We start from the raw sequence: 14,964 nt of genomic DNA, 5'->3' as shown, positions 1-14,964 counted from the left end.
CTACAGCGAACTATTTTCGAATGAAATGGTTTAGAAGTTGGGATTCAAATTTTCTGGTGTTCACGATTGATGATATTTTTCGGCAGTACATACATAGTTATTATTGATTTTTCATCTTATTACTGTGCCAAACTGTCGCATGATTGCCAATTATTGTCATTCGCACAACGCGACAGTCGAGATATCGAAGTGGCTGGAGATCAGCACAAAAGAGAATCGTTAACCATCCGTGTTGCCTTTAAGTCACACGATTCTCTCAAAAAGAGAAGCGTACAGTTGAACGCTGCTGTCGCAGTCTGCGAGAGAGGCAACAGTATTTTTCGATACGTTGTCATGCAAAAATGTCAACTGTTCGACACACTGGGTGCGACAAGGGGATAGCAACATGCTATCTTTTTCTATGTTGAATGAGTGAAGAGTCTTCCTGAAAAAAGTGATAAGTATAAACTTTTGCTGGGCGTCTGCCTCGGGGCTTTATTTTTAAATAAAGCACTGATATTTTGCCTACTGCTAAACGTGTAGAGTTTAGATAGGGCTACCATCCCTTTGGGGTGCGAGGTCGCAAAAGCAAGAATAATGTTTGTTCACTTTCAAATTTTACCAAAGTTTTTCGGCCAGTAGAAAATTGGGAACAATAATTGGTTATTTCGGATAATTACTATATGATATTTTGAAAGTGCAAGAAATAATTCGCATTCTTAGTGCCACCTGACCTGCCGCCTGCAACTTATCGATAATTATCGTTAGCGCTGTGATTCAGCGATATTATCGATATAAAGCGATTATCGATATTAGCGATAAATATCGATAACTTTCGAATCACTACCAGGGATACCAAATGTGCAGTTTTGTCGGCAAAACGCAGAATTTTGGGGTCCGTGTGCAGATTTTTATTGATTTGCAGATATTTGCAGTTTTTCCACGGTTTGTTCAGATTTTTGTCAGAGTCTCCTTGCATCTGCGCAGATTTTCTTAAAATGTGTGCAGATTTTTACAGTCTTTTGCCTGCGCGAGCGAAATTTTTTCGGACCACGGATAGATTTATTTCAGATTTCGAGCAAATTTTTCCGGTTTTTCGAGCAGTTACAGATATTTTCAAAAACATCTGGCATCTCTGGTATGGGTACATATATCCCAAGTATGATGACAGTTCTACAAGGTATGCTACATTTTTGTCTATCCACGGACACAAACAAATCTCGTTATGAAAAATTTCGCGTTTTGTATGTAATTCAGAACATTTTTGGAAATTTCTCGTTTTATGTTGTTTTATATCTGATTGTTTTTGGTTGGAGAGTGAATCTCCAGTTGAAACACACTAGAAATTAATATTAATTTAGATTTAGTGTGAAAAATTGCGACAATATGTCGAAATAAAATATATAAAAATGCTATATTTCTAATAGTTGGATCTTAGTCATTGTCATAGCTCATGACTTTTGTTACTGTATAAAACATAAGCGACTCTATTTAGAAGCGCTATTAGAGTACAAGAAAAAAACGAAAAGTGCAAAAAGGTTACCGGCAAATTGATGAAAACTAGCATATTTTACCTAAACCGCAGCATGTTTATGTATCCCCCACAAATAAAACATGTTTCAACATCATTTCTATTACTTTTCAGGAAAGTTTGTTTTAGAAGTTTAGTTTAAAATGCAAAATCATTTCAAATTTCATACAAAATTGGAAAAAAATTGGATAATTGGAAAACGATCACTAATACTAATGCATTGACGTGAATAGCATACCTTGTAGAACTGTCATCATACTTGGACATATATCAACCATCAACGTAAACAATCAGTAAACATTGAATAAATAAATTTCTTCGCTAAATATTTTAGTTAGTTTGCAAATTTTAATTCAAATCTAATAAAGTAATATTTAAAAAGGAATACAAGCCGCGGAACCTGCACAAATGAGAATGACATCCTCGTCGAAAATTATGTTAATTGCATGCGGTTCATTCAGCCCACCGACACCCATGCACTTTCGAATGTTTGGTAAATAATATGTTTAGAGCATTTTGCATACAAATTTATTGTATTTTTTTTAAGAAATTGCACGGGATCATTTCAACCAAATGGGATATGGACATGTTGTAGGGGGCATAGTATCTCCTGTTCACGATTCATATGGAAAAAAAGGACTTGTTTCTGCTACACATCGATGTGCAATGCTGAGATTATCTTTGCAGTCTTCCGACTGGATACGACTATCGGATTGGGAAATACAACAAGAGGAATGGACCAGGACAAGACTTACGCTTCAATATCACCAGGTGTGATTACCTATATCGTTTTCGTTTTTGCGGTGACACTACACCATCCCTTGTATCGGATAAACGAACATTTTTAGAGGTTGCTTAAGTTATCTTTTTTATGTATTGACAACATTTGCAGTGTTGATATTATCCAACTCTGTTCAATTCGGATGCCACACTTTTTAAAACAATACAGAAAAAGTGTTCTGGTGGGCACCACCGCAAATATGAAATCACCTCAATTTGTAATGTATTCTGAACATCTGTTATACTTGCAGAATTACATAAATTCTCTATTAAAGGACTCGAGTAATATAAACGAACAAGATATTCCTGCCTGGATTCCGGCAGACTTAGGAAAAGTCACTAAGCATGTACAGCTAAAATTATTGTGTGGTGCAGATCTTTTGGAATCTTTTGCAACACCTGGTTTGTGGAAAGAGGAAGACATAGAGGCTATTGTCGGTCAGCATGGAATTGTTGTAATTTCGCGGGCTGGTTCTAATCCAGAGCAGTTTATTTTCAACTCAGATATCCTTAGTCGATACAGGGTATGTTTAAATATCTTCGACGAAATATGTTAGTTTAATTCATTTTTTCTATAGCGAAACATTACTATTGTTACAAACTGGGTTGCAAATGATGTAAGTTCGACTCTGGTTCGCCGATTACTCAACCGAGGATTATCAGTTAAATATTTGATGGATGATTACATAATTGAATACATTAAAAAATATCGACTATACGGAACAACCGGAAGGTTTGTAGTATATATTAGTTAATTTGTTCAAGATCTCATTTGAAAAGCCTCTTCAATCAATGAATTAATCTCACATTGCATATTTCCACTTAATATAACATAACGTAACAAAACTTTCAATTTCGCATGTCTGTGCCTCCATTGTTTGAATATGAACCAACATTAGCAAATTCATTCTATCAACTAACGTCGGAGAAGAAACGATGAATATTTCACCAATATCTCCGGTTAATGATGATGCAATATATATCAAATGTCAAAACGAGTTGAACACACTTAATACTTTGGAGTCTATGGACGAAACTGATCTCCCACGAACGACTTTAAATAGAGTGTTCTGTTGTACTGCAGAAAACAGTGATAAGAACATCTCATCTAAGAGCGCACGCGGAATAATGTCTCATCCGGGAGGAGCAGTACAGGTTAAAACAACAACCGTGGCTTCAGGATTAAATCCTTCAACAGCAGTCAGTACTCTCGATGCTTTCGTTTATCATTCAACAGACGATAAGGTGGGTGGCTCGAGCAGTGCATTGGAAAATGATCCTCGCAGCACCGCTAATAAGGCTAGAGCACAAGTTTCACCAACCAAAAATGTTTCGTGCAATAAAAGCACATGTAAAGACACGCAATCCAAACTTGAATACCTAAAACTGGGTATCATTTCTGATCCCAATATAAAGGGAACAAAAATGGCAACCATGAATACGCAGAAAATGCAGCCGGTTGATAGTGATTCTCCATTGACCACTGCAGATCGAATAAGCCCATCGAAAAGTTACGACGATATGATAAAGTTTGTTTTCACCGAACACGGCATACGAGTCATCAGCGATCACGAATATGTAGTTTAATTCACTTTGCTACCAGTATGTTATTTTTATCGAAAAAGTTTTTTATATAATACTTATATTCCTTTCGGAAATCTGTTTTATATTTATTATTTCTCGTTTCGAGAAATTGAATAGCATGCACTTGTTTGTTTTAATACTCTGAATTACTATAACTGGTACGTTTATAGTTTTGAACTGTATTTTTACTATTAAATTGATCTATTATACCCAAAACAATTGCAATACTCAAATCGACATTTGCAATAATTTCGTTTCACTCCCTACACGTTCAACGATACATGTTGTTTCTCCTGCTGTTCTTTTAGTTCTTCCCCACTAGTTTATAGTCATTGTAGCACTTGTTGACAAACTACATTTTCATACTGTTTTTGTTTAGCATATTGATATGTTGCGCTTACATTTCACACATAATGCATTTGTAACTTTCGTATCCAGCGGCATGTGTTAAATTCATTACGACAATGTTGTGGTCACACTAATTCTGATTCTTTTTATTTACTATGTTCATATTGTCAATTTGTCTAGATCGCCACAAAGAAGCTAAAACTATCTGCAACTCAAGTTTAGCTGGACCCAGCATAGGTAAGAGTAAGAGATTCTACTCTCATTCTGCGCAACGAGAATGAATGGCACCATACTTTAGAAATAATCTATGATTAATAATCATTAATGCTTTTCGAACAGGTGCATATAACAAAAAGTCAGTAGCTGTCAAACAAGCTGTGAATAAATTTAAAAAATGTGCAGAACCGACAACAAAAATTAGAAATATGTCAGTAGCAATTGCAAACAGGATTTCTGTATGAATTTGCAATTTGGTAGTATTAATTTTAAATTTGGTAATTTTAAAATATTTTGTTATTTTGACATAAACTTTCGAATATATTTAAAACCATATTAAATACGTTTGTTAGATCGGTTTGGTCGTTTTCGTCAATCTTCTTAGCAACAGAAGCATTAACCACAGTGATTAAAAACGCGTTAATTGGGTTTAGTACAATGACCTGCTTTCATAAGCCGCACATTGGATTAATCTTTGGTTGATCGAACTGAAAAACGAAAAGTAAAACATACATGAAAAAATGAGTGATTTCAGATAAATATTGACCATGATTGAATTAACTATAACGTTATCTGCTCATAAAGCATAGCAGTCCCTTACGATTTTCGCATAAATTCATGTAAAGGTTTGAGTTCAATTTGAATCCACTTGTTGTTTTAGTTGCAACGCATATTCTGACCAATTGCGTTTAAATGCATGCTATGGCAACAGTGCACGATGTATTTCACGATGCAGATGATCCTGTTTTTAGATTGAATTTATGCTTTCAAAGGACAACAAACTGTTACAGCAAACTCGTCGCGAATTTCATTGCAATTCGATTTTTATGCAGTTGTTACTCAAATCCAACTCAAGTGAGTGCAAAGTCACACTGCCTACTCTGCTTTTAATATAAACCTGGGGAGGGGGGTTACCATTTGGTCGTGGTTGAAGATCAGGACAACTTTTTCCGGTACAAATTTGATATGAGCTGTTTTCTTTTTTTGAGGTATCAATAAATTAAACACGTAATGTGAGATTTGCACTTCAAAGTACGCCAAAACACTCATTCATTTATTTATAGTATTTCTCGGACGATCCAATTTTGCAACTTTGATTCATTAGGCGTTAGTAGATACATAAAATATGCAGCACACGTAAACTGTTTAAAATTGGGTCCTAAAGTCTTACACGGTTTTCTGCTTTTTTATATCAGTTGAAAGAGTTCAATTTTCTGAGCAAAACGTGATTTTTAAAAAATGTATATCGTTGTCTTTCGATTTTTAAATGAAGAATAACGAACTGCTCGAAATACCTTTAATGACAATTTCCCATACACCTTACGTGTGCGAAACTGACGTAAGCAGAGCGTTGAGAAACAACGCAACCGTTGACTTTTTACTAACTGACGATGACTGTTAAATTCACGAAGAGGCTTTAGAATAACTCATTCCTATTTGAGCTCCCGTCCAAGCAAGACGTATTTTTAACTAATTATTAAAACTTAATGTTCTTGAGTTTCCATCCATCGTCCATGATGTTAAAACGGCTTTTCTCCACGGTGACCTGAAAGAGGACCTTTACATCGAAGTTCCTGAAGGTGTAGTTGCTGGCTCCAATACCGTTTGCAAACTAAAAAAGTCGATATATAAGTTGAAGCAATCACCACGTGGCTGGAACGAGAGGCTAAATTCGGTGCTGCTCAAACTAGGATTTACACGATCAAGACGAGATTACTGTTTATATACTTCAACTACCGAAAGTGATGAGATTTTTATGGTGATCTACGTGGATGATGTTCTCATAGTTGGCCGAAAAATGTCCACAATCAAGAAATTGAAGCAGCACCTGTCAGCTGAATTCGAGATGTCCGACTGTGGTACTGCAAAACATTTCTTGGGTATGAAAATAGATTATAACAGAGCGGAAAGCTGAAGTTATCACAGGAAACCAATGCATTAAAAATCCTGACAGAGTTTGGTATGTCGGAATGCAACCCCGTGAAGACTCCCATGGAGAAAGGCCTCCAACTGAATCGGGAAGGTTCTCGGACTACTAAGCCATACAGGAAAATATTAGGAAGTGTAATGTATCAGATGCTTTGCGTGCGGCCGGATCTGTGTTTCCCGGTAAGCTATTTAGGTCGGTTCCAGTGCCCTACGGAAAATCATTGAAAGACACTGAAGCGGACAGTTCGTTACTTGAAGGCTAAACCACAGTATAGACATCTTCAAGCGAGGCGGAATATGTCGCTTTGAGTGCGGCAGTTTTGGAAGCTATATTACTGAAGGGGTTACTTGAGGACCTTCAATTGTAAAGCTGGGCCAGTTCCTATCTACGAGGACAACAGAGGATGTATTGGGATGGCACGAAACCCGGAGTCAAAACGTGTTAAACACATAGATATTAAACATCACTTTGTTCGAGACAATTTAGCAGCTAGAATCATACAGATTGAACCAATCAGTACCATGGATCAACAAGCGGATATATTGACTAAGTCCTTAGATTCCACTCGGTTCAAGATTCTTCGTACCCTAATTGGAGTCACCGATTGAGAAGGGGTGTTGAGAAACAACGCAACCGCTGACTTTTTACTAACTGACGATAACTATTAAATTCACGAAAAGGCTTAAGAATAACTCATTCCTATTTGAGCTCCCTTCCAAGCAAGACGTATTTTTAACTAATTAATAAAACTTAATTATTCTTGAGTTTCCGTCTCATCTTTACTCTTTGTCGGACCTTAACACAGAGAGGTTCGCATATTACGAACACGCATTATAGCGACCGCCATTATGGTGCGTAGAACGCTGGATAACTTTAGGACCCAGAAGTCAGATAGTTGAGGGTTGTAACGACTAGACAATTTCTCTCGTCAAAACTCAACCAAAGAAAAAAATCGTTCAAAATGAGTCCGTTTCGTTCCGTAGTCGAAGTAAAAGTACTGAACAATCTTCAACATTTCTGAACATCTGGCATCATTCCGAAAAATCAGGACAAATGCTAAAACATGAAAAATAAATCAGAACGATTTTAATGGGTCTCAAAATCAGGACATGTCCTGCTAAATCTGGACGGATGGTATCCCTACCTGGGAAACTTCTCATTATGAACACTTTCAATGAATCACAAAAGAAGGCTATGCTGAATGTTTAGTCCTTAAAAGTATTCTGCTCTTTCTGAACTCACATTTTACCCCGAAAGTATCTAACGATCGTTGTGTCGGATGTTAATTTGATTGTCCTTAAAAGTATTCTGCTCTTTCTGAAATGAATGTATGTTTTCAATTTTCGTTTTTCGATTAATTAAACTCACATTTTACCCCGAAAGTACCTAACGATCGTTGCGTAAGATGTCAATTTGATATTTTGAAAATAATACATATTAATTTTGTGCAATACGTTATAACCATCATTACTCATAAGTATGTTTGGCTGTTGAAAAGTTGAAAAATATGAATAAAATGATTCTTTGTTGACAAAAGCAAATACATGTTGTTTCATAAATATATTTAGTTAATTCGCAAAAAAAATGCTGATTCAGGAAGTTATAAATGTTCCGATTAAAATAGTACTAAACATCCTTGGAGCTGCATGACCACAAGGTTGAAGAATTCGCTTTTAAAAGCAGGGGTGTCAACGCACTGGGTTTATTCTCAGGTCAGGTTTGGGTACGAGCAATACTCTCTTCTACAATGTTGTAGCACTACTTGAGGACTTCAAGTTCGTCATACTAAGTTGTTCAGAATTGTGTTCATTAACTAAATGAGTTATCGACTGGCGAAAAAAATAACGCGAGTGATAATTTACATCCTTGAGTAGAGGTTCAGACGTGAAAGAAAAGATAATAGTATTATACATACAAGCAAGGATAAATAACAAGCAAGTCACTTATAATATTGGTTTTATCTATAATGGAAGTGCTGTATACAGCAGACACCAGAACAATATCACAATAGATTAACCATTTCTAATCGCAGTGAGATGAGAAGTCCATACAGGAAACAAACTTACATCCCAGTAACATTTCATTTATCATTGCGATCAATGAAATTATCCTTAGTTAGTTATTGTCATGAACAAACCTAACAACATTACCGAAGACACTAAAGAACTATAATGTTCCTGAAAATGCTATAACTGTTCAGGTTGCACTAGTCGTAATAAAAACTGAGAATCATTTTTTGCCAACACTACCTGTGTACCAGCGTCAGTCAGATTTCAGTAGTAACCTCTGCAACACATTGTATAGATCTGAGCCTAGAACATTTACCTACATTTGTTTAAGGAATGTTCATTTTATAAAACGGACATTTTGAATAGACGATAAAAACTAAACATTAACTCCAAATTTGGTGAATCTTCCTTTATCGTGTAGTTGAGTTTGTTGACATTGTGCCGGTGTTTTGGTTTTGGTGTCGGAACGGTTAAGTTTCGGAAAATGGCACGAATCGATCAAGATACTCGTTTTTGGATTGTTCAAAAGTACTGTTCCGAGGGACTATCCTGTAGAAATATTGCAAAACTTGTGAAAAGGTCTAAGTCTACTGTGTACCAGATCATCAGAAAGTTTGGAGAATACGATTCTCTTGAAGATTTGCCAAGATCCAAAACCAGAAAAGGTGCGGCTATTCCACAAATCGAGCAGAAGTGTGTGAAGCTTTTACTGTCCAATGAATGTGACTCTGTGCGAAAAATTGCTTAAAAACTCAGAGTTAGTATAGGAACGGTTCAAAATATCAAACGAAGGAATAACATCAGAACCTACAAAAAACAGAAGACACCGAAACGGACCGAGGAACAGCATGAACGGGCAAAGGAACGATGTCAGAGGTTGGATAGGATACTGAAAAAGCAATGAAACTGTTGCATTTTAATGGATGACGAGACTTACTGAAAACTGGACGCAACAACACTTCCGGGGCCACAATTTTTCAATTCTATTGTAGGTAGGGAAGTACCAGATGTAAAATGATCGATTAGAATGGACAAGTTTGGTAAGAAAGTGCTTGTATGGCAAGCTTTTTGTTCTTGTGGAAAAAAAAGTTTGCCATATTTCACAATAGGAACCATAAGCGCTGAGAATTACCGGAAGGAGTGCATTCAAAAACGTCTTGTTGCTGTGTATCGTCAACACAAGACCCCACCAATGTTCTGGCCAGACCTTGCATCCGCCCACTACGCTGCTGCCACTCTTGAAATGCTGAAGAAATATACGATTAAATTCGTCGAAAAGGCGAATAATCCACCAAATTGTCCAGAGCTACGTCCGGTTGAACGCTATTGGGTAATTATCAAGCGGTATCTTCGAAAGGATGGTAGAGAAACACAGTCAATTGATGAGTTCAAGAAAATGTGGTCATCTGCAAGCCGAAAAGTTAAGCCAGAAACTGTAAAGAGGCTTATGAGTGGAGTTCGAGGAAAAGTTCACCAGTTTTATAGTTAGATGAACTTAGTTAGGTTTTACATTTTGTACTTTTTGTTGAAAACTAAACCTTCATTTTGCAAAAAACCGTCTAGAAATTGCTTGAAAAATAATAAAGATATCACCAAAACAAAGTGTCCGTTTGATAAAATGAACAGTCCTTACTCAATACAACCGAGTGTATATACTAGACACTACAGGCTAGTTTTGTTGGACATCCTTCTGACGCCGGTTGTGCCATGTCAAATAAACTCTCTAAATCTGGTAACAGAAAAATGATTTTGAGTATTTGACTCGTCATACTCAATTTCGAACAGCTAAAGCTTTTTTTAGGGTCATTCCAGCCCTTCAGTGTCTTCGGCAAAGTTGTTAAACATCAAAATACTATATTTTAACGTAATTTAGTGCATCAATTAAGCATAACTGTGCTCTCTAGAATGGAAAATGTAAAGATTTTTTTTATTTTCATGAAACAAATCATACAAATTTGAAATTCAATGCGTCAAGCGGAGGCAAAACCAATCGACTACCGGTAAGTTTAGGATTGTTTGGGGCCCCAAATGGAGCCTAAAAAAATATAATTATAGAAAATCGACCATTTTGCCCCGCCCTAATATATATAGGCGTGTAGAGGGAAGAGCAAAAGTATAAAAATTCATTACTGACCACAGTGACAAAGTAACCTTCCTTTTCATTATAGTCGTTAAAGATGCAGAGGTTAACTCGGTCTCTGGCAACAACAATTGTAACACTTCGTTCGCTGTTATCGATATATACAAAGCTGATGGTAAATTAATTCCAAATTAGCCGTGGTGGTTCTTCGTGCAACTGCACTAGCTTAGATTTATCGCGGAGGAGCAACTACGAAAAGTGCAGTCGTTCAAGCTCAAAAAAGCTTACTAAACTACTGAACGCGTAGCAATGCAATGCATGGCGGGGCAAGTCCCCTATGTATCTGTTATGTATAGGCTGACCAGACATATCGTTCTAAACGGAACGGTACCGTTTTTTCAACCATTTTAAACGTCCCTTCTTTCAGCCATTTTGTACCGATTTTTGGATATTCTTCGAAAAATTTTCGAATGGAGCTCCAACGAATGCATGGAACATCGAGGTCTGGTGTTATCTAACAATTTTTTTTTAAATATTCGACCTTCTGTAATTTTTGAGCTGAGACTGAGATTTTGAAAAAAAATTGGATAACACCAGATTGCAATGTGTTATGCATTTTCAACAAAATTGTTTTGGATTTTTTCTGCTGTTACGAAACTATTTTGTACATTATTAAACAAGCGCTCTACTCTTTTTTCTCTTTTTTAAATGACATGTATGAAAACTAGCGCCCCCCTAGAAATTTTCCTTAGTTGCGCCCATGATCATATCAAATAGATAGATCAAATGTTTCTGGTCGAAGTGTTGAGTCTATATAAAGAAAAAAACTTATATGATTGTGTTGATTTCTTTATTCGTTGTTCATCTGATTCAAAACGAGATACCTACACGTTCCGTAAAAAGCAAATTGAGTTACTTAAGTTTTCATCTTACCTCGAAACTTTTGAACGGCGCCTTAAATCGTAATAAAATCGAAATGATCACGTATGCTATAATATCTATCATTCGAAATCAAGAGATTATGATATATCTTATCATATGAAATCAAGAGATATTTGTTCAGTTGAAATCTTCCGATAATGACCCATACTAATGTATACGATTTCGTATGAAAATCTCAATAAGCATTGACATTTTATTCGAATCTATTCAAATGCTCAAACAGCTCATTTCCTAATCTGTTTGAATCGGTCGATTCATTCCAATACATTTAAAAATACTAAGCAACAGAGTAAATTCTAAAGAAAAATACCGCATAAAAAAGTTGACTGAAAAATTCATTTAGGAACCGGAGTAATTTCGGAACCCACGAGAATTTTGAAATCCGCCTGGAAAAAGCTCAATAAAAAGCGATTGTGAGAACGTGCTTAAAACCTGAAATATTAGACAAAATTGGTGCTTAATTTTTTTCAATATGTTTTCTATACAATATGTAGCTGTAACAAACCATTAAAAGAATGAATAAAGAATTACTAAACCATGACGTACCTATATACCTGCAATATTCTTCTGAATAAAACAACTTTTGAAAACACATTCCGTTTATTTCTCTGGTACACGAGTTTATGCTGAATACTGTTCATTACTATTTTAACGGATCGGCTGATAGTAAATTAAATGGGTGTGACTTAGTGCTTCTTATGATTTACCTTATAGTTGTGAAAACTTTGGGAATCAATCATACAAATATTGATGATTGATGTATCTAACTGATGTGTTTAATTTGGATTATATACTTAGTGTGACTGTAGCAGAGCCACAAGGAACAAATAGTTCATTTATCAGTAATAATCGTTTTGGTCTAATTTTTTATTTAACTACTAAAATCCGAGCTTCCAATCAAAAGTTACTTTTTAACTCAGATCACTTTAAAACCGTCACGAAAAAGTAACGGGACAAAATTATTTGCAGAATTTAGCAATATAATAGTAACTTTTGAGCATGTTTTAACCGCGTGGTAAGAAAGACCCGAGTTTTTACTATTAAACCAAAATAAAATAAGCAAAGGTTGAAGTAGTTAAAATTACAATTTTCAGACGTCACGAATTAAATAAAAACCTAGAGTTAATGTACAAAGTAATCGCATTGCAAATCTAGAATTATGTTACAAAGTGATTTTTTTTCTAAGCCAAGTTACACAAAATCTAAACAAGTTCACCATAGTTGCATTGCATTACGTTTCGCTTAACTATCGAAAGCTCCAAAATGTATATAGTTTTATTAATTAGAATAGCTCAGGGACAACTGTTTAAATTGAAGATGATACCTCGGTTCAGTCATGTTCACGGATATAGAAAAATGTTCAAGCCAATATTACAGCGGCAATCTTACTTTATTTTTTCCTGGTTTTTCATTCATCAATACAATAAATTAAACGCAATGTTTCAATGTCGCATTCCGAGGATTAGATTTGCTATTTTGAGTAATTATTTCACTGATTCATTTTAAACTATTTTAATGTTTGTGATTGCTTTAAAATCAACAAGGTACTGTTGTATTGGGATCTGATCAGAAGTTGTTTGACAATTACTTTTAGACTGCGGGCTAGAGAAATAAAAATGACAACTTAAACTTGCACCATGTTTTACACATCAAACCAATGCACCACTGATGCAAGTCGTCTATTAATTAGCTGCTTCCAAATTAAAGCTTCCTTGCTAACAAAGGACAAACTAGAGCCATAAATAAACGGTTTAATTTAAATCGGAAAACTTATTCCTAGCTGTGAATGCTGTCTATGTTAGGATTTCCTTTGTTGCTTTTTAAAATATATACACAAACAAATTTTACAATGTTTATGGTTGTATATACTTATTACTTGCAGATTTAATGCAAATCGAAATAATAAATCACCTATGTCTATTTTACTTAGTCTCACTCTTACTCAGTATCTCATCATTACGCATCCTCATCCTCCTCTTCTCCGTCAACCTCGTCACCTTCCTCTTCTTCCTCATCTGTAATCAAAGTAAAGAAGGATATGAATGAGTCCGAACATGACGCTTACTAATATGGCGGCAAAACATATTCGTGCATTAAATCTAACAGATCTACAACTAACCTTCAGCTTCTATGTCTTCTTCTTCGCCATAAGGAAGGTCGTATTCTTCATCTTCGCCTTCTACTTCCTCACCCTCATCCTCAACGTCTTCCTCTTCTTCGCCCGCGCCATTTTCGTCCTTCTTCACTTTTTTGGATTCTGCGGATTTTTCCTAAAACAGTAAGAAATTGTTTTTACTTTTATATATGAATATGAAAACAAAGATGCGTGGATAACACAAGGAAAAAACAATGCGAACCAAAAACATAATCCTTTTTCTACTAACGGTTTTCTCTTTGCAAAGCGCGGAAAACGATAGCTTTCGTTTTGTGTGGGAAAGAACGTGTAACATTTCTGTAAATGGGGTTGTATAAACGAGTATTCATGTACACAAACACAACTGTTAAAAAAATATCACGCTGATGCTCTACTCGCAAACAAATCGCGCACTTTCCGTTAACAATGCCCAATATCACAAATACATTGATACTGAAAGCCGGCATTTTACTCCACCGCACTTTGACACATAAACAACTCATACAGATCGATGGAGTTTCAAAGTGCGTCGTTTTTTAATCACCCTCATATTTTACATGTGCCAAACGCAAACGTTTCTTCATATTGGTACACCAGTACAACAAAACAAACACAGCCCTATAACAAGATTGCATTTACACATATAATTCATTCATCTGGCAAAAGAAACGATGTTACCTGCAAAATGACGCCAAGCCAAAGAAAACTGGCCGCTAACAATAAAGAATTTGAATTTGCTACTAACATTACTAATGTCAGGCCTCGATTTTAAAGGAACTGTATATTATTAAGTGATACAAATCACAATAATAAAGCGGTGAAACAATGACACGATACATCAGACAAAAAACGTGTTTCTAGCCGCCATGTTATAATTTCTCAAGAAATAATTGTACTCATAACCAACTGTTTTCAAAATTAACACAGGAAGTAAACATACGTTCAAAATTAAATTTGGGCTGCAAACTTGGTTCAATTGTAAAATAAGGGTAATGCCCACATTTTTTCATTAAAGTATGCCGGCCGGTGTGTTGGCGGTTTAAAGGTTTCATCTCGAATGTAAGATGTTCTATTAAGGCAATGGCTCATCTATTTAACTTCGTGGTTTAATGATTACGCTTGCAAATTAAATTTGACTTAAGGACGCTATTAAGATACTTACATCGGCGGGTCGCTTGACTCCTTTGATTTCCTTGGTCTCTGCTTTTTCTTCAGTTGTGGCAACGCTCTCGACTTCAACTTCACTTTTTTTGTTTTCTGAACTCATCTTGATTAAGGTTTAGTATATAAGGTGGTACTCGCGGTAAATGTAGAGCTAACACTTTTTTTAACAATTATGGAAACAACTTTGTTCCAAAGAATTTTCTTGGTTCTAGTTTAAGTGCAAAGATGTAACCGCAGCGAAGCTTAAAACACGACTGTGCTTCTGCT

General features: G+C 35.7%; 2 protein-coding genes across 9 annotated transcripts; one reads left to right on the top strand and one right to left on the bottom strand.

Moving 5' to 3' along the window:
• The first annotated feature begins 1,764 nt into the window (after nucleotides 1-1,764).
• LOC129727175 (nicotinamide/nicotinic acid mononucleotide adenylyltransferase 1) lies at nucleotides 1,765-13,293 on the top strand. 8 transcript variants are annotated; one of them, XR_008728496.1, is made up of 7 exons: nucleotides 1,765-2,003; nucleotides 2,058-2,281; nucleotides 2,542-2,814; nucleotides 2,869-3,023; nucleotides 3,190-3,892; nucleotides 4,403-4,459; nucleotides 4,562-13,293. XR_008728496.1 is itself a non-coding variant. In XM_055684714.1 (7 exons), the coding sequence occupies exons 1-6, from the start codon at nucleotides 1,919-1,921 to the stop codon at nucleotides 4,442-4,444; spliced, it is 1,125 nt and encodes a 374-aa protein (XP_055540689.1). In that variant the 5' UTR covers nucleotides 1,765-1,918; the 3' UTR covers nucleotides 4,445-4,459; nucleotides 4,562-13,293. The 8 variants fall into 8 exon arrangements, 7 of the variants coding, with proteins under 7 accessions (XP_055540689.1, XP_055540686.1, XP_055540691.1 ...); XM_055684714.1 differs by having other exon boundaries at nucleotides 3,190-3,535; XM_055684711.1 differs by having other exon boundaries at nucleotides 2,566-2,814; nucleotides 4,403-13,293.
• Nucleotides 12,771-14,964, bottom strand: LOC129727176 (bacchus). The gene is made up of 3 exons (XM_055684717.1): nucleotides 14,696-14,964; nucleotides 13,519-13,669; nucleotides 12,771-13,414 (listed from the first exon to the last, which is right to left on the bottom strand). The coding sequence occupies exons 1-3, from the start codon at nucleotides 14,798-14,800 to the stop codon at nucleotides 13,356-13,358; spliced, it is 315 nt and encodes a 104-aa protein (XP_055540692.1). The 5' UTR covers nucleotides 14,801-14,964; the 3' UTR covers nucleotides 12,771-13,355.

The sequence above is a fragment of the Wyeomyia smithii genome, chromosome 3 (assembly GCF_029784165.1).
Source record: "Wyeomyia smithii strain HCP4-BCI-WySm-NY-G18 chromosome 3, ASM2978416v1, whole genome shotgun sequence".
Lineage (NCBI taxonomy): Eukaryota > Metazoa > Arthropoda > Insecta > Diptera > Culicidae > Wyeomyia > Wyeomyia smithii.
This window is presented reverse-complemented; position numbering and strand designations above follow the sequence as displayed.

Coding starts and splice junctions, on each gene's coding strand:
- LOC129727175 (XM_055684710.1), top strand. CDS start 1,919: ATGAGAATGACATCCTCGTCGAAAATTATGTTAATTGCATGCGGTTCA. Junction 2,004..2,057: donor CATGCACTTTCGAATGTTTG/GTAAATAATATG, acceptor ATTTTTTTTAAG/AAATTGCACGGGATCATTTC. Junction 2,282..2,541: donor TTACGCTTCAATATCACCAG/GTGTGATTACCT, acceptor TTATACTTGCAG/AATTACATAAATTCTCTATT.
- LOC129727176 (XM_055684717.1), bottom strand. CDS start 14,800: ATGAGTTCAGAAAACAAAAAAAGTGAAGTTGAAGTCGAGAGCGTTGCC. Junction 13,670..14,695: donor GAGTCAAGCGACCCGCCGAT/GTAAGTATCTTA, acceptor TTACTGTTTTAG/GAAAAATCCGCAGAATCCAA. Junction 13,415..13,518: donor AGAAGACATAGAAGCTGAAG/GTTAGTTGTAGA, acceptor CTTTGATTACAG/ATGAGGAAGAAGAGGAAGGT.